We start from the raw sequence: 27,632 nt of genomic DNA, 5'->3' as shown, positions 1-27,632 counted from the left end.
TTCTATCCGCCGGAGGACGACCTCTGTTGAATCTTCCTCTCCGAAAGGGCGGCCTTCTCTGGTCTGCCGGGAATCTGGGAAAGACTTTCTTCCTATCACTTGCTTTCTCCAGGATATCATCTAGATTTTTCCCGAATAAAAAACAACCATCGCATGGGAGAGATCATAGTTTAGCTTTATACTGTAGGTCGCCTGGACAGCCTTTAACCCCTTCCAGACATCAGACGTACTATCTCGCCCATGGGACCTGGGCCCCTATGCCCATGGACGGGATAGTACGTCTCAGCGATAAGCGGCGCCCACGTGGTGAGCGCCGCTGATCGCGGCCGGGTCTCAGCTAATTATCACAGCTGAAAACCGGGACAATGTGTCAGGGGCGGTCACGGACCGCCCCCGACACGTTAACCCATTGCACACCGCGATCAAACATGATCGCGGTGTACCGGGGGTTAAAGGGAAGCATCGGCAGGGAGGAGGGCTCCCTCCATGCTTCCCTGAGCCCCCCTCGGCAGCGCAATGTGCAGCGCCGCTGCGGGGGGCTCCTTCCCTGCAGGCCCCCGAATCCGAGATGGCGACGGGGGCCTTCGGGGGCCTGCAGGGAGCCGGCTTCCTCAGTGCCTGCAAAGCGCAGGCATGAGGAAGTCTGCAGCAGTGCCTGTGATGTGAAAGATCAGCAATCTGTCACAGGACAGTGATGTCCCACCTGGGACTATGTACTAAAGTTAAAAAAAAAAAAAAAAAGTTAAAATAATTTTTTTTTTTTTTTTAAAAATAAATCGGCAAATAAGAAAAAAAAATTTCCCCAATAAATCCATTTTTTGGAAATAAAAAAAAAACCAAAACAAAAGTACACATTAGGTATCGCCGCGTCCGTAACGACCTGCCCTATAAAACTGTCCCATTAGTTAACCCCTTTAGCGAACCCCTTAAAAAATAATAAAAAACAAAGCAAAAAATAATGATTTATCATACCGCCAAACAAAAAGTGCAATAACGCGCGATCAAAAAGACGCATATAAATATCCATGGTACCGCTGAAAACATCTTGTCCCGCAAAAAAAGAGCCGCCACACAGCATCAGCGAAAAAATAAAAAAGTTATAGCTCGCAGAATAAAGCGATGCAAAAATAATTATTTTTTATATAATTCATAATTTCATTACATAAAACCGACAAAACATAAAATAACGACCTAAATGAGGTATCGCTGTAAGCGTACTGACACGAAGAATAAAACAGCTTTATCAATTTCACCACACGCGGAACGGTGTAAACGCACCCCCCCAAAAGAAATTCATGAAACGCTGGTTTTTGTTCATTCTGCGTCCCAAAAATCGGAATAAAAAGCGATCAAAAAATGTCACGTGCCCGAAAATGGTACCAATAAAACCGTCAACTCGTCCCGCAAAGAATAAGACCTCACATGACTCAGTGGGTCAAAATACGGAAAAATTATAGCTCTCAATATGTGGTGATGCAAAAACTATTTTTACAATAAAAAGAGTCTTTTAGCGTGTGACAGCTGCCAAATATAAAAACCGCCATAAATAGTAAATCAAACCCCCCGTTATCACCCCCTTAGTAAGGGAAAAATAATAAAATTAAAAGAAAATGTATTTATTTCCATTTTTAGACCAGGGTTAGGGCTGTGTTGGCGTTAGGGTTGGAGTTAGAATTGGGGGGTTTCCACTGTTTGGGCACATCAGGTGCTCTCAAAATGCAACATGGCGTCTGATCTCAATTCCAGCCAATTCTGAGTTGAAAAAGTCAAATGGTGCTCCTTCCCTTCCAAGCTCTGCCATGCGCCCAAACAGTTTTACCCCCACATGTAGGGTATCAGCCTACTCAGGACAAATTGCAAAACAACTTTTGAGGTCCAATTTCTCCTGTTACCCTTAGGAAAATAAAAAATTGGGGGCAAAAATATCATTTTTGTGGGAAATAATGATTTTTTTATTTTCACGCCCGGGCGTTATAAACTTCTATGAAGCACTTGGGGGTTCAAAGTGCTCACCACACATCTAGATAAGTTCTTTGGGGGGTCTAGTGTCCAAAATGGGGTCACTTGTGGGGAGTTTCAATAGTTTAGGTACATCAGGGGCTCTCCAAACGCACATGACACCCGCAGACCATTCCATCAAAGTCTGCATTCCAAAACGTCACTACTTCCCTTCCGAGCCCCGACGTGTGCCCATACCCCATATGTGGGAGAAAACTATTGCATCAGTGTACTCAGGACAAATTGAACAACAACTTTTGGGGTCATATTTCTCCTGTTACCCTTGGGAAAATAAAAAAATTGGGGACTAATTGATCATGTTTGTGGAAAAAAATACGATTTTTTTTTATTTTCATGCCCGGGCATTATAAACTTCTGTGAAGCCCTTGGGGGTTCAAAGTGCTCACCACACATCTAGATAAGTTCCTTAGGGGGTCTAGTTTCCAAAATGGGGTCATTTGTGGGGGATTTCCACCGTTTAGGTACATTAGGGGCTCTCCAAAGGCAACATGACACCCGCAGACCATTCCATCAAAGTCTGCATTCCAAAACGTCACTATTTCCCTTCCGAGCTCCGACATGCGCCCATACAGTAGTTTTCTCCCACATATGGGGTATCAGCGTACTCAGGACAAATTGGACAACAACTTTTGGGGTCCAATTTCTCCTGGTACCCTTGGGAAAATAAAAAAATGGTGACTTAAAGATCATGTTTGTGGAAAAAATACGATTTTTTTATTTTCACGCACGGGCGTTATAAACTTCTGTGAAGCACTGGAGGGGTCAAAGTGCTCACCACACCTAGATAAGTTCCTTGGGGGGGGTCTAGTTTCCAAAATGGTGTCATTTGTGGGGGGTTTCCACTGTTTTGGTACATCATGGGCTTTCCAAAAGCGACATGGTGTCAGATCTCAATTCCAGCCAAAAACGTCAAATGGCGCTGCTTCCCTTCCGAGCTCTGCCATGCGCCCAAGTAGTGGTTTACCCTCACATGTGGGGTATCAGCGTACTCAGGACAAATTGCACAATAACTTTTAGGGTCCTGTTACCCTTGTGAAAATAAAAATTGGGGGTGAAAAGATCATTTTTGTGGAAAAAATATGATTTTATAATTGTACCGCTGTACGTTATAAACTTCTGTGAAGCCCTTGTGGGTTCAAAGTTCTCACCACATATCTAGATAAGTTCCTTGGGGGGTCTAGTTTCCAAAATGGGGTCACTTGTGGGGGGTTTCCACTGTTTAGGTACATCAGGGGCTCTCCAAACGTGACATGGCATCCGATCTGAAATCCAGCCAATTTTGTATTGAAAAAGTCAAACGGCGCTCCTTCCCTTCTGAGCTCTGCCATGCGCCGAAACAGTGGTTCCCCCCCACATATCAGGTATCAGCGTACTCAGGACAAATTGCACAATAACTTTTGCAGTCCAATTGCTCCTGTTACCCTTGATAAAATAAAAATTGAACCTGAAGTATTTTTTTGTGAAAAAAAAGTTAGATGTTCATATTTTTTTTTTTTTAAATATTCAAAAAATTCGTGCGAAGCACCTAAAGGGTTAATAAACTTCTTGAATGTGGTTTTGAGCACCTTAAGGGGTGCAGTTTTTAGAATGGTGTCACTTTTGGGTATTTTCTATCATATAGACCCCTCAAAGTGGCTTCAAATGTGATGTGGTCCGTAAAAATAAAATGGTGTTGCAAAAATGAGAAATCGCTGGTCAATTTTTAACCCTTATAACTTCCTAACAAAAAAAAAATTTTGGTTCCAAAATTGTGCTGATGTAAAGTAAACATGTGGGAAATGTTACTTATCAAGTTTTTTGTGTGCCGTATCTCTGTGATTTAAGGGCATAAAAATTAAAAGTTGGAAAATTGCGAAAGCATCAAAATTTTCGCCAAATTTCCATTTTTTTTCACAAATAAACGCAAGTTATTTGAATGAAATTTTACCACTATCATGAAGTACAATGTCACGAGAAAACAATGTCAGAATCACCGGGATCCATGGAAGCGTTTCAGAGTTATTACCTCATAAAGGGACAGTGGTCAGAATTGTAAAAATTGGCCCGGTCATGGACGTGCAAACCACCCTCGAGGGTGAAGGGGTTAAGCCACAACGCGCGTCTAGCGGCATTTGATAATCCTGCCGCTCTGGCTGTCAACCTCATGGCGTCCGCCGAGGTGTCTGCCAAAAAAGCTGCTGCCCCGTGCAGAAGATACATATCTGCCAGAATTTTCTCTCTTGGGACCTTTGACGCTAGTCTCTCTTCTAACTGCTGCAGCCAAATCATTAGGGAGCATGCCATGCAGGTGCCCGCTATTGCCGGCTTCAATCCTCCTGCTGTTGCTTCCCATGCATGCCTTAGATAGGAATCCGCTTTTTTGTCTAGCGGGTCTCTAAGAACCCGAGTCTTCTGAGGGCAGAGACGATTTCTTGGAAGACCTGGGCACCGCTGCGTCGATCTTTGGGACTTTGTCCCATATCTCTGTGTCCTTATGCTCAAAGGGGTACAGTCTCTTAGAGGAGGATGGAAGAGCCCCAGATCTCTCGGGTCTCCTCCATTCTTTCTCGATAAGTGCCTGGACCTTTTCATTAACTGCAAAGGTCCGTTTTTTTCCTCTCTTGTAGTCCCCCAAACAGGACGTCCTCTAGGGATTTAGCTGCTTTTTCTTCCTGTAGGCCCATCTTTGCCCTGATGGCCTTAAGGAGAGCATCTGTGTCTTCTACCGGAAAACATGGCTTACCCCCCGGGTCACTGTCTGAGGAATATGAGGAGGATGGGTGTTTAGTCTGAGACAATGCCGAAGAGGAGCCTGACGGGGAACTAGGGGGATTTTTTCTACCTTTTTTCCCTTTTTCAGTAAGTTCTTAATTGAACCTTCCATCTCTGACCTAATGGCCGATTTAAGGTTGGCTGTGAAACTAGGCGCTTCTTCTGCCATGGTTTACTGGATGCAATTGGCGCAGAGGCCTTTCTGCCAGTCTTTTGCTAGGGGGCTTTTACATATGGCACACTCCCTTATTGTTCTTCTTACTCCCCGCTTTCTTGAGCTTTTCCTACGGGGTTAAACATACAACAGGGAACCCCTTTTAACAGACTGCTAGCATTCACGAAAATCACTCACCACCAACAATCAAGGGTACCGGACTTGGAGGCTGTGTCGGAGCACGTGATCTGTGCTCTCTGGATCTTGGGGAGTCCCCCGACCTGCGGCTGGGGCGACTGCTACTTGAGCCGCTTTCATGCTTGCGGCCGGAAGGCTGTGAGGGAGGCAGTCGGTGGAGACGGCGATCGCTCCTGCTGAGTCTCCATGTTTGACCCCCGCCATGCCGCTCTCCTCGTTTAAATAACCCGCCTCCGTCCCTGGTGGGTGTCTCCACCCCTCCCCCTGCAACCGCCGGCCGACATCACACCCGGCGCCATGACCCCATCGCCTAGCTGACGTTAGTCGGCATGCCCATGATCCTCTGCGGCTCTCCCCCGCTAGGTGCTCTGGGGGAGCGAGACCGTGGGACCGCGGGGAGGTGGGGGGGAGGGCGGTGCAGTGGAGCCTCCAGGAGCCGCCACATACGCCCACACGAACCCGGAGCCCGAGGGTTCACCGGGGACTGCGCATCCATGACCCGACGGCCGGCGCTACAGGTGAGACCCCTGTTCTTCCCTGGGACGGGCCTGGGACTTTTCGCCCATGATAGACACCACTGACAGTGGGATTCCCTTCCAGGACAGGAACCCAACTGAAGCGGGGGAGAGGTGCCGCCCCTTATATCTCAGTAGGTTCCTGGACTTTCGAGGCGGATCCCTGTCTCAGGTGTGCTGTCATGGGTGAAGGGAAAATATATCTTATATTCTAGGTTCTTCAAAGTAGCCACCTTTTGCTTTGATTACTGCTTTGCACACTCTTGGCATTCTCTTTTTGAGCTTCAAGAGGTAGTCACCGGAAATGGTCTTCCAACAGTCTTGAAGGAGTTCCCAGAGATGCTTTGCACTTGCTGGCCTTTTTGCCTTCACTCTGTGGTCCAAACCATCTCGATTGGGTTCAGGTCTGGTGACTGGAGGCCAGGTCATCTGGCGTAGCACCCCATCACTCTCCTTATAGGTCAAATTGCCCTTACACAGCCTGAAGGTGTGTTTGGGGTCATTGTCCTGTTGAAAAATAAATGATGTGCAAACTAAACGCAAACCGGATGGAATAGCATACCGCTGCAAGATGCTGTGGTAGCCATGCTGGTTCAGTATGCCTTCAATTTTGAATAAATCCCCAACAGTGTCACCAGCAAAGCACCCCCACACCATCACACCTCCTCCTCCATGCTTCACGGTGGGAACCAGACATGTATAGTCCATCCGTTCACCTTTTCTGCGTCGCACAAAGACACGGTCGTTGGAACCAAAGATCTCAAATTTGGACTCATCAGACCAAAGCACAGATTTCCACTGGTCTAATGTCCATTCCTTGTGTTCTGTAGCCCAAACAAGTCTCTTCTACTTGTTGCTTGTCCTTAGCAGTGGTTTCCTAGCAGCTATTTTACCATGAAGGCCTGCTGCACAAAGTCTCCTCTTAACAGTTGTTGTAGAGATGTGTCTGCTGCTTAAACTAGGTGTGGTATTGACCTGGTCTCTAAACTGAGCTGCTGATAACCAGCGATTTCTGAGGCTGGGGACTCGGATGAACTTATCCTCCACAGCAGAGGTGAATCTTGGTCTTCCTTTCCTGGGGCGGTCTCATGTGAGCCAGTTTCTTTGTAGCGCTTGATGGTTTTTGCCACTGCACTTGGGGACACTTTCAATGTTTTACCAATTTTTCAGACTGACTGACCTTCATTTCTTAAAGTAATGATGGCCACTCGTTTTTCTTAACTTGGCTGCTTTTTTATTGCCATAATACAAATTCTAATAGTCTATTCAGTAGGACTATCAGCTGTGTATCCACCAGACTTCTGCACAACACAACTGATGCTCCCAACCCCATTTATAAGGCAAGAAATCCCACTTATTAAACCTGACAGGGCACACCTGTGAAGTGAAAACCATTTCCGGTGGCTACCTGTTGAAGCTCATGAAGAGAATGCCAAGAGTGTGCAAAGCAGTAATCAAAGCAAAAGATGGCTACTATGAAGAACCTAGAATATAAGACAGATTTTCAGTTGTTTCACTTTTTTGTTAATTCTGTAACTCCACATGTGTTAATTCATAGTTTTGATGCCTTCAGAGTGAATCTACAATTTTCATAGTCATGAAAATAAAGAAAAAACTCATTGAATGAGGTGTGTCCAAACTTTTGGTCTGTACTGTACATATGGCTTAATTCTAGAAACAATCAAATATACATACATTTTTAAGATACACCAGCATCTGACATGAAGCTAGGGCTGTGCACCCAGAGTCAGTGCGCATGCCCGATGAGTGGATGGGCAGTGCGTACACACAGGATTTGATATGTGGTTACTGTGACTTCTAGCCAGTCACGGCAATCAAATTCAGTGCTGTGGGTGTGCCTAATTTCAAAAGTACACTGGATGTGATCTGTGATTGAAAAGGTAAAATTCCACCCCTATGACTGAAAGAAAAAGTATGTGAGTGAATCCTATAATGTTAAAGTTTTTTTTTTTTGTTTTTTTGTTTTTTAAACCTAATACTGGGAGCTTTTCTTTGACAAAACCATGTTAGTGATGCACACTGCAACACTGACAATGCATTGGGGGCAGGTTAACAGCTTAAAACAAGGTGACAGATTCCCTTTAAGCCCATCTGGTACATTATTGATCAGCATTTGCAGAGGCAGCTGCCAGCACAAGATCTTGAGGATTTGTGTGCCCAAATGCATTCAGCGTGGAAGAATGTTCATTAGGCAACCATTATAAACCTCATTGATTGCATGCAAAAATGTGAAAGTGCATGTACTCATGTGCATGGCACACACATTCTGTATTAAATAAATCGCGATGCAACATCATAGTAAATTTGTGGAATTATTGAAATCACAGGATCGATAGACATGTAAAAGTAAAACAAATGATAAGAAAATGGAAACAAAATGTTCAACATATCTTGATATATTCAGTATGGACCAAGAGCCAATTTGCTCCACTCTCCTAAACCATTAAATACACAATATGCAGAAACAAACCGGCCAACTGTAGGCCAAAAGTACACTACAGGACACAGAAGTGCTCGCTTACTTTGCATCTTCCTTTTAATTTCTCCCTATAAAAAAACTAATACAACTGCTCAGTGCACTCGTTTCCGGGTCTCTGTATGATGTTCCTTATGGACAACTGGAAAATCTATTATTCCGCATGAATGCATTTGTGCCTTAGTCTTCTCAAAGTGCAAAAACCTGGCCCATATATGTGATGTCAGTGAATTCTGCAGCTATAGATATAAGTAAGAGCAAATCTCTTATGGCAGCATAGGTGGGGAGTAGAAATGCAGTAAAGAACAGAATTGGTCTTTAATGAATAGTTTGTTTGGAATTTAGATTCATTTTACTATAGTTTTTGTTACTTTTTCAGCATGGAGGATATTATGCATTTGCCCTTCAGCGTTGACCCATTCCCGCCACAGCCAGGTTTTTTAGTATTCATTTTTTCCTCCTCCTCTTCCATAGTCATTACATTATTTTTCTGGCAATATAGCTCTGTAAGGCCTTATTTCTGCATTATGAGATGCAGTTTTGAATGACACCATTTATTTTATAATAAAATAGTGGAAAAGAGAAAAAAAATTTAAGTGTGGTGATGAGTGGTTAAAAAAACATTATGGTGGCAAAAAGTATTTTATTCGAAAAAAAATAATGCATTTATTTGCAGAGGTACTGCAATAAAAAATTGAAATTCTGGCATGTCTATTGTTTGGATTTCTGGCATTTGCTATGTGGGCTAAATAATTTTACATACTGCAATGAACAGCCTTGCTCAACTCTCTAATTGCAAAAAGCCACAAGCTGTATTAACCTTTTTGAATTCTTCTAAATACCAAATTGTGGCCCTGTAGCAGACTTGTGTAGGCATTTAACACAAAAATGATGGGGATAACTAGAACAATCCTTTACTGTCATAAGTTCATATTTGCCATGGCTGCAGACATGGCTACGGGCTCATACTCGTATGCCAGAAACTCGGACGAGTCTTGCATGCCAATACCCGGCACTGCCGCCGGCACTCGGGAGCAGAGCGTGCGGCTGCATGTATTTCTATGCAGCTGAACGCTCCAATCAGAGTGCCGGTGGCAGTACCAGGTATTGACATGCGAGACTCGTCCGAGTTTCTCGCATGCGAGTATGAGCCCTAACAAATATACTCTCTCATCCCACAACAGGACTTACTGTAAAATTGACCTTTTCTTAAAATTCACTGTCACTCAACCCTTTGCTTTAACTTATTTTTGGAAAAAAACATTTTCCAACTAGGAAACTCAAGAGGCACATTCAAAATGTGGCTATGCCAAGGAAAATCTCCAATCAAGCAATTCTTAGCGGGAACGCAAAAATTCCTCAACTAAGACTTCACCAATCCTCTAGTCCTACCTGGTCTAAATCCACTACAAACTTCATCATTGATACTTGGTACAATCCCTCCCAACTTCATACAAACCTCACATCCCTTCACCTTCTTTGAGTCCCTTTGTATATCTGAGGATCTCGTGGGAGAGACTCTCCATGATCCATCAATGACTCACGGACCCACCTAAAATGTTCGTCCTCATCTTAATCAAAAAGGGAAAGATTCTCAGAGAACATGGTCTTATGAAAAGATAACCAAATTCCTCTCATTGGTGCACAAGACCTTTATCTCAACATTTATCTGTTGGTTTAAAGTTTAACAACATTTTAAGCAAAGAAAAATTTGGAAAAATGGTACTTTTGCAAAAGGTTGACATGCTGAGTATTTTTTTTTATATATTTCTAAGGTTTTTAAAGGGAATCTGTCACCTATTTTTAGCCCTATCAGCTGCCGGCACCGCTATCAGGGGCTTATCTACAGCATTCTGTAGCGCTGTAGATAAGCGCCCCCCCCCCGAAGTAACCTGATAGATAAGAAAAACAAGTTAGATTATACTCACCAGGGGGCGGTGGGTGTCGCAGTCCGGTCCAGCGCCTCCCATCTTCATACAATGCCGTCCTCCTTCTTAGTTCTGTCTCGACTCCTGCGCAGGCGTACTTTCTCTGGCCTGTGGAGGGCAGAGCAAAGTACTGCAGTGCGCATGCGCCGGGAAAGGTCATTGTGGTCCGGCGTCTGCGCACTGCAGTACTTCACTCTGCCCTCAACAGGGCAGGTAAAGTATGCCTGCACCGGAGCCGTGGCTGAAGGAGGACGGCATCTTATGAAGATGGGAGGCGCCGGACCGCGACACCCATCGGACCGGACACCAGGGTGAGTATAATCTAACTTGTTTTTCTTATCTTTCAGGTTACATCGAGGGCTTATCTACAGCATTACAGAATGCTGTAGATAAGCCCCTGATGGCGGTATCAGCAGCTGAAAGGGCTAAAATGGGGTAACAGATTCCTTTAATGTGTACTTTTTTTTCTTTTTAAACTCTGATCTCTTGTTCTATACACTGCAATAAAAAGGGGGCCAATGGGAGCCTGGAAAGATGCCATCCCTCACCTGTGCTGTGAACCTTAAGGCTATGTTTCCACGTTAGCGATTTTAAATGCTCAGGAAACTGATCCCTTTCCCAGAAAACGAGCGTCTTTTTTCCACGCGTTTCTTGCACAAAAGACGCGCGTTTTTGACGCGTTTTCTGGGAACATTGGGGAAGGCTAAAAACGCTCAGCAATGCGGAAATTAATGAGCATGCTGTGTTTTTAGCTGCTAAGCGATTCCTGAGCGTTTAAAAACGCATGCATTGGCACAAAAACGCATGCAAATTAATTTCAAGTTTCTTTTAAGCGTTTCTGCAGCGTCTGAGACTGCACAAACGCTGCGGAAACGCTTGAAAAAACACAACGTCGGCACACAGCCTAAATGCCGCTGTCAGATTGTTTCGGTTAAGGAATATTTGTTAACATGGGCGCAATTATATTAGGTGCATAGGTTGCAATCGCACCCGGCCATGGAGCCTAGAGGGTCCAAAAGGCACTTCTGACCCATATGAAAAGACCGTTATTAAAGGCTTGCAAGAATTTGGGGCCTCAGTTTTTGTTTTGGGGCCCACAAGATTCAAGTTATGACTCTCTTTGTTAGAGAGGAAGCTGCAAGAAGTCAGGAAGTATCAGACACTGCATACATGCTTCACTCTGAAATGCTGCTGTGCTTTAGAGAAAAACCCTACTTTAAAAGTAGCCGGGGACAGAGATGATGACTAGTCGAAAAGGAGAGTTCCTGGCAGCTTCTCTTTGACCACTAATGACTGACAGGTGTCTCCCTACAAGAAACGCAGGTAGAGATCTGACTTTTCAACTTGACACCCGTGCAGCTTGGTCCTAGAGGCTTTTAAATGGTTTTTCATTGAGACGAAATGTTTAAGTGTAAAATGTATATGGCTGAAATCATACAGCCAGTACATCTCTACTGTCAGGTTCCCTTTAAGAGGCAAGCACAAGTCAATGAACAATGAATTTGGTGCAAATATTAGATTATTTTCAATGAGTAAAGTACATTTACATCCACTTTTGTGGCATAAATTATGTATTGGTTGGCCGTGTTTGATCATGCCACTCCCAGCTAAGCTTTGCTGACTTTTTAAGAAGTTAAAAACATTAAAAAAAAAAACAAAAAAAAAAAAAACGACGACATTGACAACAGCCAATTGCTCAAAAATGTTTGACATCAAGCAGTTTTATACCAGAAAACTAGCAAAAAATGCTTAATGAATTGGGGCCAAAGATCTTCCTCAATTTACATCATTAGAGCCCTGTAAAAAGTGGTCATGTATTTTTACTACACAAAGACCTAATATCACAATTTTATACATTAAACAAATATGTCATGAAAAATAAAATTTTACCTGGTCCAGTCTTAAAGCACCATCTTTAAATCGTTGTCTACGTAAATTCTTTGCAATAAGATGCAGGTTGAGAACTGCCTGTTGAATCTCTTGAACTGTATGATCTGGAGACACTGGCGGCAGCTCCTGCACATCAGGTAGTCTGTCTGGACGCTCAATCATGCCCTGTGCATGGTCATAGCTCAGCTTCACACAAGAGCAGATAATACTTCGACCAAACCACTCTTCGAGGATCTAAAGTGTGACCAAAATAAACGTATATGAATTAGGTCATTAATAAAATTAGTTACAACAGTACATCCATTGGGGTTTAGGGGTTTTTTTTTGTGATGTGGCTGCACGGTGGCTCAGTGGTTAGCACTGCAGCCTTGCAGCACTGAGGTCCTGGGTTCAAATCCCACCAAGGACAACATCTGCAAGGAGTTTGTATGTTCTCCCTGTGTTTGCGTGGCTTTCCTCCGGGTTCTCCGGTTTCCTACCACATTCCAAAGACATATTGATAGGGAATTTACATTGTGAGCCTCATCGGGGACAGTGATGATAATGTCTGTAAAGTGCTGTAGAATTAATGGCGCTATATAAATAATTTTATTTTTTTTTATATAGCGCTAACGTATTCCGCAGCGCTTTACAGTCTGCACACATTATCACTACTGTCCCTGATGGGGCTCACAATCTAAATATAAATGAGTAAAATAAATAAAATATGTTTTTCCAGGAAATGGCTCTGGAATCTGCAAAACCATAAACATAGCGCTGTTCATATTGAAATATTGTGTGTAAACATATAGCTACAATGATAAGTTACACAACTAATCTTACACCGCATTCATAAGACATTCTTCGAATGGTCAATATTAAATTAAAGCGTATCAAAATGAAAAATCAAAGTAAATCAGAAAATGGAAAGGATTAAACTTGAAGCAAGGTTTAAAATAATTATAAATTATATTTAAGTTTAATGGTCAGGACTGTATGTTTGTGGTTATGTTTATCCCGATAGCCTATTACCTCTTCGTCAGAAAGCAGATTCTACCCAGAAGATAAACGTAACTGCTGAAACTGAATTAAACAGTCATTGTTATCGAGCCCTACACTTTCATTTATTCTTTAATATTTTTAAATTATATTATAATCAACACTTACTTTCCCCTGTGGAGTGATTTTCCAGATGACAGAAAAAGTCAGTCTGTCTGCCATTGGATTTAAGCTGCAAAGCTCTTCACAAAGTAATCTGGGCAACATTGGTATGACCTGCAACACAAAAAAAATTATGACAATTGAGTAACGGGAGAACATGGTATGTTTTGTAAAGTTGGCTGAATTGAAAAACAAACTAAAATATGGAGTATCATTATAGAACACAAAAAATTATTACTGAAACGTGGATGCATTCTATGATTTGTAGGTTTTGAATTAATGGGGTATTCCCATCTAAAACATCATATCCCAATATGTAGAATGCGTAATAATAGTATTAACAAATGCCTCCTATTAGAAATGTAGTATAGTTCTTCTGATTCGCTATGTCGCTTACCTTATGCGCAGGGTTTTGCAGTAACTTCAGTATCCATGGTTACTACCAATAACTTACTTACTATGAGGGGACGTTGCAAACAGTGTAAGTATGTTGAGCAACTTAAAGACACAGCCCCAAAAAACCCTGTGAACAATACTCCCTTGGTAAAGGGAATAAAAATTAGCATTAAAGAATCTATCAGCGGTATTTTACCAAGTACAGAAAGGGGGGGGGGGATATTGAAGCTGTAATACGGATTAAAATGACACCTCAGGTGAAAAGATCAGTTTTGTAGATTTTCTTTAGTCTCCGACGTTTCCTTGTATTCATATCTTCGTGCATCAGGATGGGTCCTTGGGCTTGGCTGTGGGTAAGGCCTTCAGCTTTGTTCTGTTCCCTCAGCTGTGTCCGAGTGTCTCCTCTTTAAAATTTCACGCAGGCGCTGTCTTAGCCGCAGGCGACAGTTGTGCAGATTAATCTAATGATGAGCTTCAGTAAAATGGCACCTGTGGCACTGAGCAATCTACATATGCGCAGCCCCTGGCGCCATTTTCCGGGAGACTTCCAAGAGCTCAATCTGCGCAAGAACCGCAAGCTGCTAGGACACTGCTGGCACAAAATTTTAAATAAAGGAGACATCCAGACACATCGGACAAGACAGACCACAGCTTAAGACCCTATCCGTAGTCCCACCACAATGAACAAAAATATGAAATGCAATATGAATGCAAGGAAACTTCAAGCAAGGATTAAAGAAAATCTACAAAACTGATTTCTTCACCTGAGGTATCATTTTAATCAGTATGACAGAGCCAAAATGGTCCTTTCTGTACTTTACATAGAGAACGTTGATTTTGTGACACATCAGCGATCTCGCTGTGTGTGACTGGGATCAGCGACCGGCCCTCCTGCCGGTTATTGCTTTTCGCGCTCGAGTGGCCAGGGCCGGTTTTCGTTCGCTGGGTCCCGCTACCCAGCGCGCATCGCTGCGTGTGGCAGCGAGAGACCAGCGATCAGCGACGCTGGTTTCTAATCTAAACGTAGGACATCCAGGAGCCGCAGCTCCTGGATACCCACTGGTTTCCAAGGTAAACAGAGGGTATCCAGGAGCCGCGGCTCCTGGATACCCGACGTTTACATTAGAAATCAGCGTCCAGCGTCACTGGTCCTGATCGCTGGGGCTGTCTATGTGACAGCTCACCAGCGATCAGCCTAACGATGTCCCAGCGATCCCATCCATGTCGGATCGTTGGTGGGATAGCTGAGACATCGTTATGTGTGACGGGGGCTTTAGACAGGGGTCCTATTGTTGGAATCTTTGTTTACTATACATTTAAGGCATGTCTTAAGAATATGACAAAAGCACAAGTTGGGAAAACCCCTTTAAACTTATTATTTTGCACAGATTTGCATTTTTAAGCTCATACTCATTGGGTGCTTAAAAATATACATAACAAAAAAAAATTAAAAAAAATGTTTATTCATGTTCTGCCGAATGCTAGAATTTTTAATCATGATTTAGGGCCACAATCTAGGTTTATCTCCTGACCAAATTAAGTGGACAACATATCTTTAGTTAAATGTAATAAATGCATGCTTCTTTTGGGCCAAAAATAGCAACAAAACCATTGTATTGAAACTCTACTAGCAATTGGTGACCGAGAGTACAGGAAGATTTCAACCTTTTCAAAGTTTGTGCAATGTTGAAACTGTGACTTCAGGCAGTCATTACAGAATTACAGTATTAGGTAATGCAGCACATGCTCCGACAGAGGACTACCTGACTATCCTTCTTGCCAGCTTGCACCACTGAACAGCAGCTGACTCTATGGCCCTTGCCCAGAAACCCGTGTGTAAAGGTACTGTCCCACTTAGCGATGTACCAGCGATCCCGACCAGCGATATGACGCGGTCAGGATCGCTGGTGCATCGCTAAGTAGTCGCTAGTGAGCTGCCACTCAGGCAGATCTCACCAGCGACATCGCTAGGGTCGGGGGTCGCTACTTACCTGACAGACCAGGCGATCCTGCGTCCTCCCGCCCGGCTCCACGCGTCGCTCGTCGTCACAGCAGGAAGCGCCACAGGAAGCTGACGACGAGAAACAGTCCTGGACGTTCTCGCGCGATCAGCGATAATCAGCGGGAGAGCGGGTCGCTGGTAAGTATCAGACACAGCGATATCGCTAGCAATATCGCTATAATGTCACTAGTTATAGCGATATTGCTAGCGATATCTCTTAGTGTGACATGCCCTCGATCACAGTTAAACTGAAAGCAGATAATGTATCTTTCACAGCTAGGGAATTAAGTGTTACTCAATGTCAAAGAACATATCCAAGCCCTTAGCATAATCCTTCTATACAGTTTACAGTAGAGAAAATTTCATAAACACCAATAATTAGTCAATGAGCTAATCACATGTAAATGGTACTAGAGATGGTGGCACAAGTAAAGGTACTGTCACCAGGTGTGCTGCTTTAGAGCAGCATAATGTAGGAGCAGAGACTCCGATCCCAGCGATGTAACACTTATTGGGCTGCTAGTTGCAGTTTTGTTAAAAATCACTTAGCAGGAGATTATCACTACAGGATTGGAAAAACCTGCTGCCATGTAATTCTACATATTTATAAGCTCTACATAATGACATGCCCACAACAGATTAGCAGCCTTCTGCCTTTGCATAGTAAACACAGAAAGCTGCCATGCAGAGGCTCAGCATTCAGAGAACTGGTAGATATGCAGAAAAACTGCAGCACCCAGTCCAATAAGTGATATATCACTGGAATCAGGGCGTTTGCCCCATCACATCAGATAGCATAAACTTTTTGACAGATTGTCTTATACCAGGGAGACATCCTTTACTTAAACATCCATTAGAATGAACAATTTAGAAAATCTAAGTTACTCACTAATAATGGGATTTTCCAGAGCCCATGACAGCACCACCTGAGAGAGGATCCGCCCATCCAGGACAGGAAACCCACTAAAATAAAAGGTCAACACCTCTCCCCCGCATCAGTTGGGTTAAAGAGCAAGAGCGGACCACCAAATATAAACATACACCAAATTATCAACACAATCTTAATCTAATCATTTAACTTAAATAATGCACCCACACCAGTGATAGGGAGAGGAAAATAAGGGTGCTGTAATGGGCTCCTGAAAAATCCCATTACTCGTGACTAAGTAAAGGCCCTGTCACACTAAGCGAGATCGCTAGCGATGTCGCTAAAGCGTCATCGATTTTGTGACGCAGCAGCGACATTGCTAGCGATATCGCTATGTATGATACTTACCTCCGACCGGCTCCCCCGCTGGTTATCGCTGATCGCGCGAGAACGTCCTGGGTCGTTTCTTGTCAGCCACTTCCTGCTGGGCTTCCTGCTGGCGCCGACGAGCAACGCGTGGACGCAGGCAGGAGGACGTCTTCATCGCCGCGTCTGACAGGTAAGTAACGACCGCTGCTATGTCGCTGGTGAGATCTGCCTGTTTGGCAGCTAACTAGCGACCACTTAGCGATGCATCAGCAATCCTGACCGGGTCGTATCGTTGTCGGGATCGCTGGTGCATCGCTAAATGTGACGGTACCTTTAGATTTTTTCCCCTTCATCCATGACAGCACCACTTGAGAGATTTATAGAGAAACCAATCCTCCTTAGGGAGGGACCACCACTTGCAGAACCCTTCTACCAAAAGTTATATCAGTTAAGGAGGATAAGTCCAGCCTATAGTGTCTATAGAAGGTAAAGGAAAGATGTATATCTTTGTACCGTACTTTGTATTAGTCTAGCCTGATGAAGAGACCTGAGTAGTCTCGAAAGCTTGCAATGTGTTACCATCTTTTCAGTTAGCCATTAAAAGGTATCAACTACTGAGGACTCTCAATCCTGAATATTTTTCTATAGAAGGTAAAAGGAGAGGACCAAGCTTCTGCCTTACATACTTGGTGCAAGGATACCTACACCTTCTGGAACGGACACATTACTGGCAGAATAAGTTACTTTAATGGCCTCCCTAATTCATCTCGCTAGAGTGCCCTTTGATATTTTAAGCCCTTTCCTAGCCCCCTGAAAAAACGACTGTTTTCCTCCAAGGGGTAAGGTTTCTCCTTGTGGAGAGTGACATGCCAGCTCGGGCTTGTCAAGGTAAGGAGACTTATTCACTGTGCAATGCTCCTCTGGGAAATTTAATATGCAATTTGCCTCTTCAGAGAGAAAGAGGACTTGAACTCTATAGCACCACCTGTTGGTAGTAGCGATCCTACAAGTTACAATCAACCCTTTAACGAGTCTTGCAATATGATTTAGGATAAAAGCCAAATCAGAATCTCAATTTGCAGACACGGTGTTTTGGGCTATAGGCCCTCGTTAGTGCAAAGTATAAGCCCGAGCTGGCATGTCAATCTCCACAACGAGAAACCTTACCCCTTAGGCCTGTTTCACACTTCCGTTTTTGTGTCCGCCAAACGGATCCGTTTCCGTTTTTTTGACGGAAACTGATGCAAACGGATCCGTTTTTTAAAAACGGATCCGTTTTTTTGACGGATCCGCGGTAACCGTAATGGAAGTCTATGGGACAAAAAAAACGGATCCTGCAAAAAATGGCGGATCCGTTTTTTTACGGAAAACAACGGATTTTGACGGATTTGAAAAAACGGAAGTGTGAAACAGGCCTTAGACATCAGTCCAGAGCCTCTCACCTAACCAAATCAGTTTTCATACTTTGCAGCGACGAGGGCCAATAGCCCGAAACACCGTGTCTGCAAATTGAGATTCTGATTTGGCTTTTATCCTAAGTCATATTGCAAGACTGAAAGGATTGATTGTGACTTCTAGGATTGCTTCTACCAACAGGTAGCGCTATAGAGTTCTTGTTTTCCTCCATTTATTCAATTAGGGCCTTTCTAACATCCAGCATGTGGAATTGCTCCTCTTTTAGGTTTCTAGGACTATTACAAAAGGAAGGAAGTATAATTTGACTTCTATGGAATCTCCTAGCCACTTTTGGTAAGTAGGATCAGGTTTCAAAACTATCCTGTCTTCTAAAACCCTAAGGGTATGTGCACACGTTGCAGAAAATTTCTGCACAAAAACCTGAATCCCTTCCCAGAAACCGGACCTATTTTTCCGCAGCGGTTTTTGCGCGTTTTTTGCGCGGTTTTGATGCGTTTACCGCTGCGGTTTCTAAAAGCATGGGAGAAGCCTAAACCGCAGAAAAAAACGCAAAATTAATGTGCATGCTGCGTTTTTTACCGCGATGCGGTTTTTTCGCGGTAAAAAACGCATCAATGTGCACAGAAAGTGCAAAATGCATAGAAATGAATGGGAAACTTATTTTTAGCGGTTTTATAGTGAAAACCGCGGTAAAAACCGCTAAAAAAACGCTGTGTGAGAAAACAGCCTAAGCGTATGGGCGATTAACAAAGCCTGAATATAGCCAACTATGAGCCGATGTGAACACCACTAGGGTTATAACCTCGAAGGCGAGATTCTTAATGTATAATGTATAATGTATATTTAGATTGTGAGCCCCATCGGGGACAGTAATGATAATGTGTGTAAACTGCAAAGCGCTGCGGAAAATGTTAGCGCTATATAAAAATAAAGATTATTTATTTATTTATAACTCCTGTAGGGACTCAAAAGGGACTTCTGGTCAGTGCTTCCAACACTAAACTCAAATCCCAGACGGAATCTTTGGACTAGGCTGCAGTGTTTCTCAACTCCAGTCCTCAAGACCCACCAACAGGTCAAGTTTTCAGGATATCCTTAGCATTGCACAGGTGATTTCAACACCTGCTCAAGCATTAATTCCATCACCTGTGCAATACTAAGGAAATCCTGAAAACATGACCTGTTGGTGGGTCTTGAGGACTGGAGTTGAGAAACACTGGACTAGGGATTGGTCTGGATCCATCACAGGTTTTAATGAACCTAATTACCCAACTATTGGCTGCTAGGTTACAATTAAACAGTGCCCCTAGGGCTGAGACCTGAATTTAAGGGTGCTGGTAGACAACCCAAGCTCCAACCCTTTATGGCGAAATTCTAAGATAGATTTTCTTCTCCACCCAGTTTCTTACTTTAACTAGATATAAACTACTTCAAAGTTCTACCATATATCCATGTGGTCACAGGTTTCTTGATTTCAAAAGGTTAAATACTAAACTCTGGGGAAACCCTTTGCATTGGCAGAAACCTCTAAATATCAAGGCTATTAAATGGAGACCCAAACCCTGGGGCTAATAAACTGGGCCTAAGAGAGCAGATCTGGAATCTCTGGCAGTACCCAAGGATCTGAAATGGACATCTGCCTCAACCATGAAAACCACAGTCTCTTAGGCCAGAATGGAGCAATTAGTATCACCCTTGCGTGATCTTCCTCAGTACTGTAGTATCATTGCTATAGGAGAAAAGGCATAGTCTAAGTTGGACACCCATGATTTCTAAAGGGCATCCACAGCATAAGGCTCTTCCCTTGGGTTCAGAAAGCAGAACCTGTCCCCTTTCCTGTTCCCCTGGTTGGCAAACAGATCATGTCTGCTCCACCCCAATCCAAAGACCTATAAATCTGCTGGATTTAGAAACCATTCCCCTGTCCCCTAATAAGGGAGTTAAGTAATGTGATAGACAGGCCTCTATTCCTTATATTTAAAGACTCTATAGAAACAGGGTCTGTTCCTTTTGATTGGCGGCAAGCAAATGTGGTACCAATATTCGAAAAGTGGTGTAAAAGGGAACCTGGAAACTATAGGCCGGTAAGCTTAACATCTGTCGTGGGTAAAATTTTTGAAGGGTTTCTAAGGGAAACCATTATGGAATATCTCAATGTTAATAAATGTTTAACTCCATATCAACATGGATTTATGAAGGATCGCTCCTGTCAAATTAACCTGATCAGCTTCTTTGAGGATGTAAGCTATCAAAAGGACCAAGGAGAATCATTGGATGTCATTTATCTCGACTTCTCTAAAGCATTTGGCACTGTCCCACATAAAAGATTGGTAAGTAAGATGAGAAAGCTTGGGCTAGGGGAAAATGTGTGTAGATGGGTAGGTAACTGGCCTAGTGATAGAAAACAAAGAGTGGTTATTAATGGTGCATACTCAGATTGGGCCAGGGTTACTAGTGGGGTACCACAGGGTTCTGTATTGGGCCCCCTACTATTTAATATATTTATTAATGATCTAGTGCAGGGGTCCCCAACCGCCGGTCCGCGGCCCAGCACCGGGCCGCTGCAGTGCCCTTGCCGGTCCGCGGACACAAGGGGAGCCAGGGGCGGTCAGTGGCGTAGCGGGGGCTGGGGCGGCGCGCAGCAGTTCTTAGCGGCGGCCAGGGAGCGATCCAAGCAGCTCCGCTGCCTGCAAGAGGGAATAGCAGGAGCGGAGCTGCAAGGACCCGTCCACTGCATCCAGCTTCCTGCCCGCCGCCCGCGCTTCCTGTCTCTGACTGACAGAGAGGAGAGCGCGGCCGCTGCTGTGTCAGAGAGAGGAAGCGCGGGCGATGCTGCGGACAGGTGAGAGGAGAGAGGTGGTGTGTGTGTGTACGTGTGTGTGTGTGTGTGTGTGTGTGTGTGTGTGTGTGGGTCTGTGTTTGTGTAGCCTGGCCCTGGAGGAGATGGGGACATGAGGAGAAGACCGTGAGGGGAGTGATGGAGAGATGGCAGTGATGGGGTGAAGGCAATGATGGGGAGAAGGGAGTGATGGGGTGAAGGCAATGATGGAGAGAAGGGAGTGATGGGGTGAAGGCAATGATGGAGAGAAGGGAGTGATGGGGAGAAGGGAGTGATGGGGAGAAGGGAGTGATGGGGAGAAGGGAGTGATGGGGAGAAGGGAGTGATGGGGAGAAGGGAGTGATGGGGAGAAGGGAGTGATGGGGTGAAGGGAGTGATGGGGTGAAGGCAATGATGGGGAGACAGCAGTGATGGGGTGAAGGCAATGATGGAGAGATGGCAGTGATGGGGTGAAGGCAATGATGGAGAGATGGCAGTGATGGGGTGAAGGCATTGATGGAGAGATGGCAGTGATGGGGTGAAGGCAATGATGGAGAGATGGCAGTGATGGGGTGAAGGCAATGATGGGGAGAAGGGAGTGATGGGGTGAAGGCAATGATGGGGAGAAGGGAGTGATGGGGTGAAGGCAATGATGGAGAGATGGCAGTGATGGGGTGAAGGCAATGATGGGGAGAAGGGAGTGATGGGGTGAAGGCAATGATGGAGAGAAGGGAGTGATGGGGAGAAGGGGGTGATGGAGCACTCATTCAAAACCTATGGTGAGTTGAGTCACATTATAAATGTTATTTAATTATAAGTATGCACTGCTACACTACAACCGTGTCCATAGCCCCGCCCCCTTATGACAAAAGCCCCGCCCCTGCCACACCTCCATCCCCGCCCTGCCGGGCCATGGAAGAATGGTCTTGCTTGAAACCGGTCCCTGGTGCAAAAAAGGTTGGGGACCACTGATCTAGTGGATGGCTTACACAGTAAAATATCAGTATTTGCAGATGATACAAAACTATGTAAGGTAGTTAACACAAAGGAGGACAGTTTGCAACTACAGACAGATTTGAGTAAATTGGAGAATTGGGCTGAAAAATGGCAAATGAGGTTTAACACAGATAAGTGTAAGGTTATGCACATGGGAAGGAGAAACAGATGCTACAATTACTTACTAAATGGGAAACTGCTGGGGAAATCAGACATGGAAAAAGACTTAGGCATCTTAGTCAATAAGAAGCTAAATTGGAGTGCCCAGTGTCAGGCAGCTGCCACCAAAGCAAATGGGGTCATGGGATGCATTAGAAGAGGTCTGGGGACACGAGATGAAAACATAATTCTCCCTCTGTACAAATCACTCGTCAGACCACACTTGGAGTATTGTGTGCAATTTTGGACGCCGGTGCTCAAGAAAGACATTACTGAACTTGAAAGGATTCAAAGGCGGGCTACTAAAATGATAAATGGAGTTGGCTCACTACAATACCCAGAAAGGTTATCAAAATTAGGTCTATTTACTCTAGAAAAGAGAAGACTTAGGGGAGACCTAATATATATGTACAAGTATATCAGAGGGCAATACAGAGATCTCTCAAATAAACTGTTTGTACCAAGGACTGTGACAAGAACAAGGGGGCATTCTCTTCGTTTGGAGGAAAGAATTTCTGCACCAGCATAGAAGAGGGTTCTTCACGGTAAGAGCAGTGAGGCTCTGAAATTCTCTTCTTGAGGAATTTGGTGATGGCCAACTCACTGACTGAATTTAAGAAAGGAATGGATGCTTTTCTTGTGAGTAACAGTATAGAAGGTTACGAATAACAGAATATTTTAGGTAGATGGTTGGTCCAGCTTAGGGGGAAGGAATTTTTTTCCCTATGGAGAAAATTGGCTTCTACTGAGTTTTTTGCCTTCCCCAGGATCAACAATGCAGAACAGCTGCACTAAAAATAGGCTGAACTAGATGGACATAAGGTTTTCCTTCAGCCTTCAAAACTATGTTACTGTCACAACTGGATCACACTCAGGAAATCTGCATTTTCATTTTCCCTCCCCTATATGTGTAATGCAGTCAGGGAAGACGTGTTCTACCATCTGAAAAATGTCCCCCATTGTCTCCATCAAGAAGCGAGCTCTTGTTCCCCTTGGATGGTTTAAAGATGCCACTGTAACTCGATTGTCTGACAGTACAACAACACGACGGCCATGAAGGACAAGGAGAAATAGTTCTTAATGCCTTTTTCACTGCTAATAATTTCCTCATGTTGGATGAACTCTTCCTCCTGCTTCACCCACACGACCTGGACTACACAATCTCTTAGGCCCGTTTCACAATTCATTTTTTTTCGTCAAAATTCACCAGAGTGTGAAAAACGGATCCGTTTCACCACAAACGGATGCCACCGGATCAGTTTTTGGACGGATCCACCTTAGCAGCTAGTGCATGAAATTTAAAGTAACACAACTCTGGGATAGAGGGAGAGGGGAGGAAGAGGGAGAGATCGCTGCCAGAGTGGTTTTTGGGGTTAAATTTAATGAAATGAAAATCTTCCGGGCATGCTCCGTATAAAAAGGCAGATCCGTCGCCCATTGGCATCCATTACAATGCATGGCGGACAGCAATCCGCTGTTTTAACGCAGACAAAAAATGTTTCATTGTCCGTCCACCCCAGACAGTGGATGCCAAAATTATGACGGATCCGTCAAAAAAACGGATGCAACGGATGACCATCCGTCAAAATCAGCTTCTGATGCAAGTCTACGGGAACAAAAACCGGATCTGCCAAAAGGATCAGTTATTTTTGCAAAACGGCGGATTTTGACTGACTTCAAAAAACTGAAGTGTGAAACAGGCCTTAGGGTATGTTTCCACGTTCATGATTACATCAGGATTTACTGCGGATTGAATGCTGCGTACAGCCGCAGCGCTACATCCGCAGCGTCCAGATGTTACAGCATAGTCAAGGGGATGTTATTAAATTCCATCTCCACTATGCATACAAAGACGCAAGTGACACAACCGAGATTATGGACATGAAGTGCGTCTTTCCAGAATGCAGCAAGTCTATTTATCTTGGGGAGATTCTCGGTCTCCGCAAGATAAATAACCCAGTCCATGGATAGGATGCGGTGATGCCGCATGTGTTCAATGAGTGGTATCACTGCGCGTACAACAGGAGGCAGCGCTTTTGGCAGCAGGGGGCGTCCGCTGGGTCCAAAGCGCTGCAAGTACGCAGCGTGGAAACATACCCATAGATGTGCTCTCCATCCAGTCATGCTCGCATCTCTAGTTATGACATTGCTGATTGGACATCCATGACCATAGAACACCTGCTAACAGATTCTTAACATTCAACAACCACAACAGGGCATCTGTCGTTGCAGAGGGAAGATTTATGCTGCCCTCTAACCGCCTTCCTAGCTGCACTTTCCCCTTTAACACTTCCCACTGTATTTGCTGAGAATGGAGCTGGCCCCACAATACTGCCAGAATGCATGAGGTCAGTGTTCCTAACAATGATATTGCCCTCCTGAAAGCAGTAAACAGACAGGTTAGGTCTGAGTAAACTAAAGACATTACTTTATGCTTTTTCTCCTCTGGTGCAGTTGTGCTCAGAAGTTTACATACCCTGGCAGAATTTTTGCTTTCTTGGCCTTTTTTTCCCCCAGAGAATATGAATGAAAACACCAAAACTTTTTCTCCACACATGGTTAGTAGTTGGGTGAAGCCATTTACTGTCAAACTTTTTAAACCATAATGACAACCCAAAACATCCAAATGACCCAGATCAAAAGTTCACATACTCTGGTGATTTTAGCCTGATAACATGCACACAAGTTGACAAAAATGGGTTTGAATGCCTACTAATCAGTGTGTGCATAAAAGTTGAGCGAGTTTCTGGGATCCAGACAGTCTTGCTTCTTTCATCCAGCCACTGAAGTTTCTGGTTTGTGAGTCATGGGTAAAGCAAAAGAATCGTCAATGGATCCAAGAGAAAAGGTTGTTGAACTGTATAAAACAGGAAAGGGATATAAAGATATCCAAGGAATTGATAATGCCTGTCAACAGCATTCAAACTGTGATTAAAAATGGAAAATCGGGGCTCTAAAAACAAAACCACGGTCAGGAAGACCAACAAAAATGTTGTCCACAAATGCCAGGAAAATTGTTCGGGATGCAAAGAAAAACCCACAAACATCAGCTGAAATACTGCAGTACGTGAAAACTAGCAGTGTAGCTGTTTCAAGATGCACAAAAAGGAGGCACTTGAAAAAAAAATGGACTGCATGGTCGAGTAGCCAGAAGAAGGCCATTTCTACACGAATGTCACAAAATATCTCGCCTACAATACGCAAAACAGAACAGACAAGCCTCAAAACTTCAGGAACAAGGTAACTTGGAGTGATGAGACCAAAATTGAACTTTTTGGCCACAACCATAAACGTTACATTTGGAGAGAGGTCAATAAGGCCTACTGTAAAGCAGAGGTGGATCACTGATGTTTTGGGAATATGTGAGGTTCAAAGGCACAGTAAACAGTCAAAGTTGAAAGAAAGATAAATGCAGCATGTTATCAGCAAATGCTGGACACAAGTTTTCAATCATCAGCCCAGAAGCTGCGCATGGGACGTACTTGGACGTTCCAACATGACAACGATCCAAAACACAAATCGACCTATCATTGGCTAAGCAGAACCAAGTGAAGGTTCTGGAGTGGCCATCTCAGTCTCCTGACCTCAATATAATTGAGCCACTCTGGGAAGATCTCAAGCGTGCAGTTCATGCTAGACAGCCAAGGAATTTACAGGAACTGGAGGCTTTTTGCCAAGAAGAGTGGTCAGCGTTACCATCTGAGAAAATATAGAACCTCACCCACAACTACCACAAAAGACATCAAGCTGTCATTGATGTTATAGGAGGCAATACATGGTATTAAGAAATGGGGTATGTGAACTTTTGATCAGGGTAAATAGGATATTTTGGGATGTCATTATGATATAAAAAGAGAAAACAGTAGTTTGACAATAAATAGCTTCACCCAACCACTAACCACGAGTGGTTCAGTGAACACATGCAGATTCACATGCGTTCAATAGACGGCAGCGCATTGAACGCAGCGAACATGTGCTGCGTCCAAAGCAATGACAGCTCCGGATTGCACATATCCTTAATGATCTTAGTCTTGACTTTTCCAGATTCAGTAACCAATCCAACTCTGCCAAGTTAGCCCTGATTCTTAGGGTCCCATTGCACTAAACGACGCACCAGCAATCCCGACAATGATACGACCTGGTCAGGATTGCTGATGCGTCACCGATCTCGCTTAGTGTGAAGTACCCCATATAAGATGAGTTTTGCAACGCTCTACTGACCTTCTTACAATCCAAAAATCATCTAGATATGGAATAATCAGTGTGTCTTCCTCTCTCAAAGATGAGCCGTGATCTCTGCCAGAATTTTGGCAAAACACCCTTGGAGCCACAGTGAGACCAAACGGTAAGGTTCTGAACTGGAAATGTCTTAACTTCCATTTATGGGTAGATCCACCCTTAGAAACTTTTGGTGATCTGCATATATAGGCACATGGTCGTATGCATCCTTTAAATCCAATACTATTATGTAGTGAACATAAATCTCCTTTAAAAACAGATATTTTGTTTACTCTTTAAAAAAAAAAAAACGAAACACCTAACCCAGTGTAGACGGTACAAAAAAACCAACAGATACAAATTATAAATGACCAAATCCTTGCCTTCCAAGACCCTGCAATATACCTAATCTTGCTCCTTCCTTACTGTGGAGGTTGGCACCCTAAGAAACGATTGTTTAGCACCCCTACTCAACGTGGACTATCCCTCTCTCCCCTGATTTAAACCTATAAATATAGGTGGGAACAGCTAATTCATGATCTCCGGTTCTCTGGTTTAACACTATTCAACATAGAACGTCACTGTATATGAATTACTATATATTAGAGAAAATCGGGCGCAGAAACAGAGATCGTGTCCATAGTAGCATATACATCCCAAATAAAAAAATAATTTTTAAAGGAAACTATCTTTCAGGGAGTAGAGCATGCTTAGTTATGTTAGAAATATTTATACAAAAATTTGGCAATTGCAGATCCATGGGCCTTGTGTATAAAGCTACCTGCACTTGTCCCATGGATTACGTTGGGAAGACCATAAGGGAACTGAGTGTGAGGGTAGTTGAACATCTTTGACATCAAGAATAAACGTGACACACCAGTAGCCCAACACATGAATGAGGTACATGGTGGATGCCTAAGTGAAATCACCTTCAGTATGATAGAATTGGTTACACCTAAAATAAGAGAAGGCGATCTGGACAGGACCATACACAGACGAGAGGAGGAATGGATTTTCAGATTACAGTCCCTCACCCCGAAGGGGTTAAATGAGTGTGTATCCTATGCTTGTTTTATTTATTTTTTCTGGTTTTTGAATTCCTGTTTTGGCTGATACCCTTTTTCTTGATATGTGTATGCCGTGAAGCTACATACCGTGTATGTATTATAGTATATCATAACATGCTCCTGATTGTGGGACTGTATAAAAAATCTTTAATTTTCTGTATAAATATTTCTAACATAACTAAGCATGCTCTACTCCATTAAAGATAGTTTCCTTTAAAAAAAATTTTTATT

General features: G+C 43.7%; 1 protein-coding gene across 2 annotated transcripts in view; it reads right to left on the bottom strand.

The window, feature by feature from the left end:
- DIS3L2 (DIS3 like 3'-5' exoribonuclease 2) overlaps positions 1-27,632 on the bottom strand; it is a 663,234-nt gene that overhangs the window by 218,031 nt on the left and 417,571 nt on the right. For both annotated transcript variants that reach the window (XM_073589330.1, XM_073589329.1), the window contains 2 exons: positions 13,099-13,206; positions 11,953-12,186 (listed from right to left, as the gene is read on the bottom strand). In XM_073589330.1, coding sequence (XP_073445431.1) covers positions 11,953-12,186; positions 13,099-13,206 — 342 coding nt within the window. The remainder of the gene's footprint in view (positions 1-11,952; positions 12,187-13,098; positions 13,207-27,632) is intronic.

The sequence above is a fragment of the Dendrobates tinctorius genome, unplaced genomic scaffold (assembly GCF_039654945.1).
Source record: "Dendrobates tinctorius isolate UK_male_01 unplaced genomic scaffold, ASM3965494v1 ptg000107l, whole genome shotgun sequence".
NCBI classification, from domain to species: domain Eukaryota; kingdom Metazoa; phylum Chordata; class Amphibia; order Anura; family Dendrobatidae; genus Dendrobates; species Dendrobates tinctorius.
This window is presented reverse-complemented; position numbering and strand designations above follow the sequence as displayed.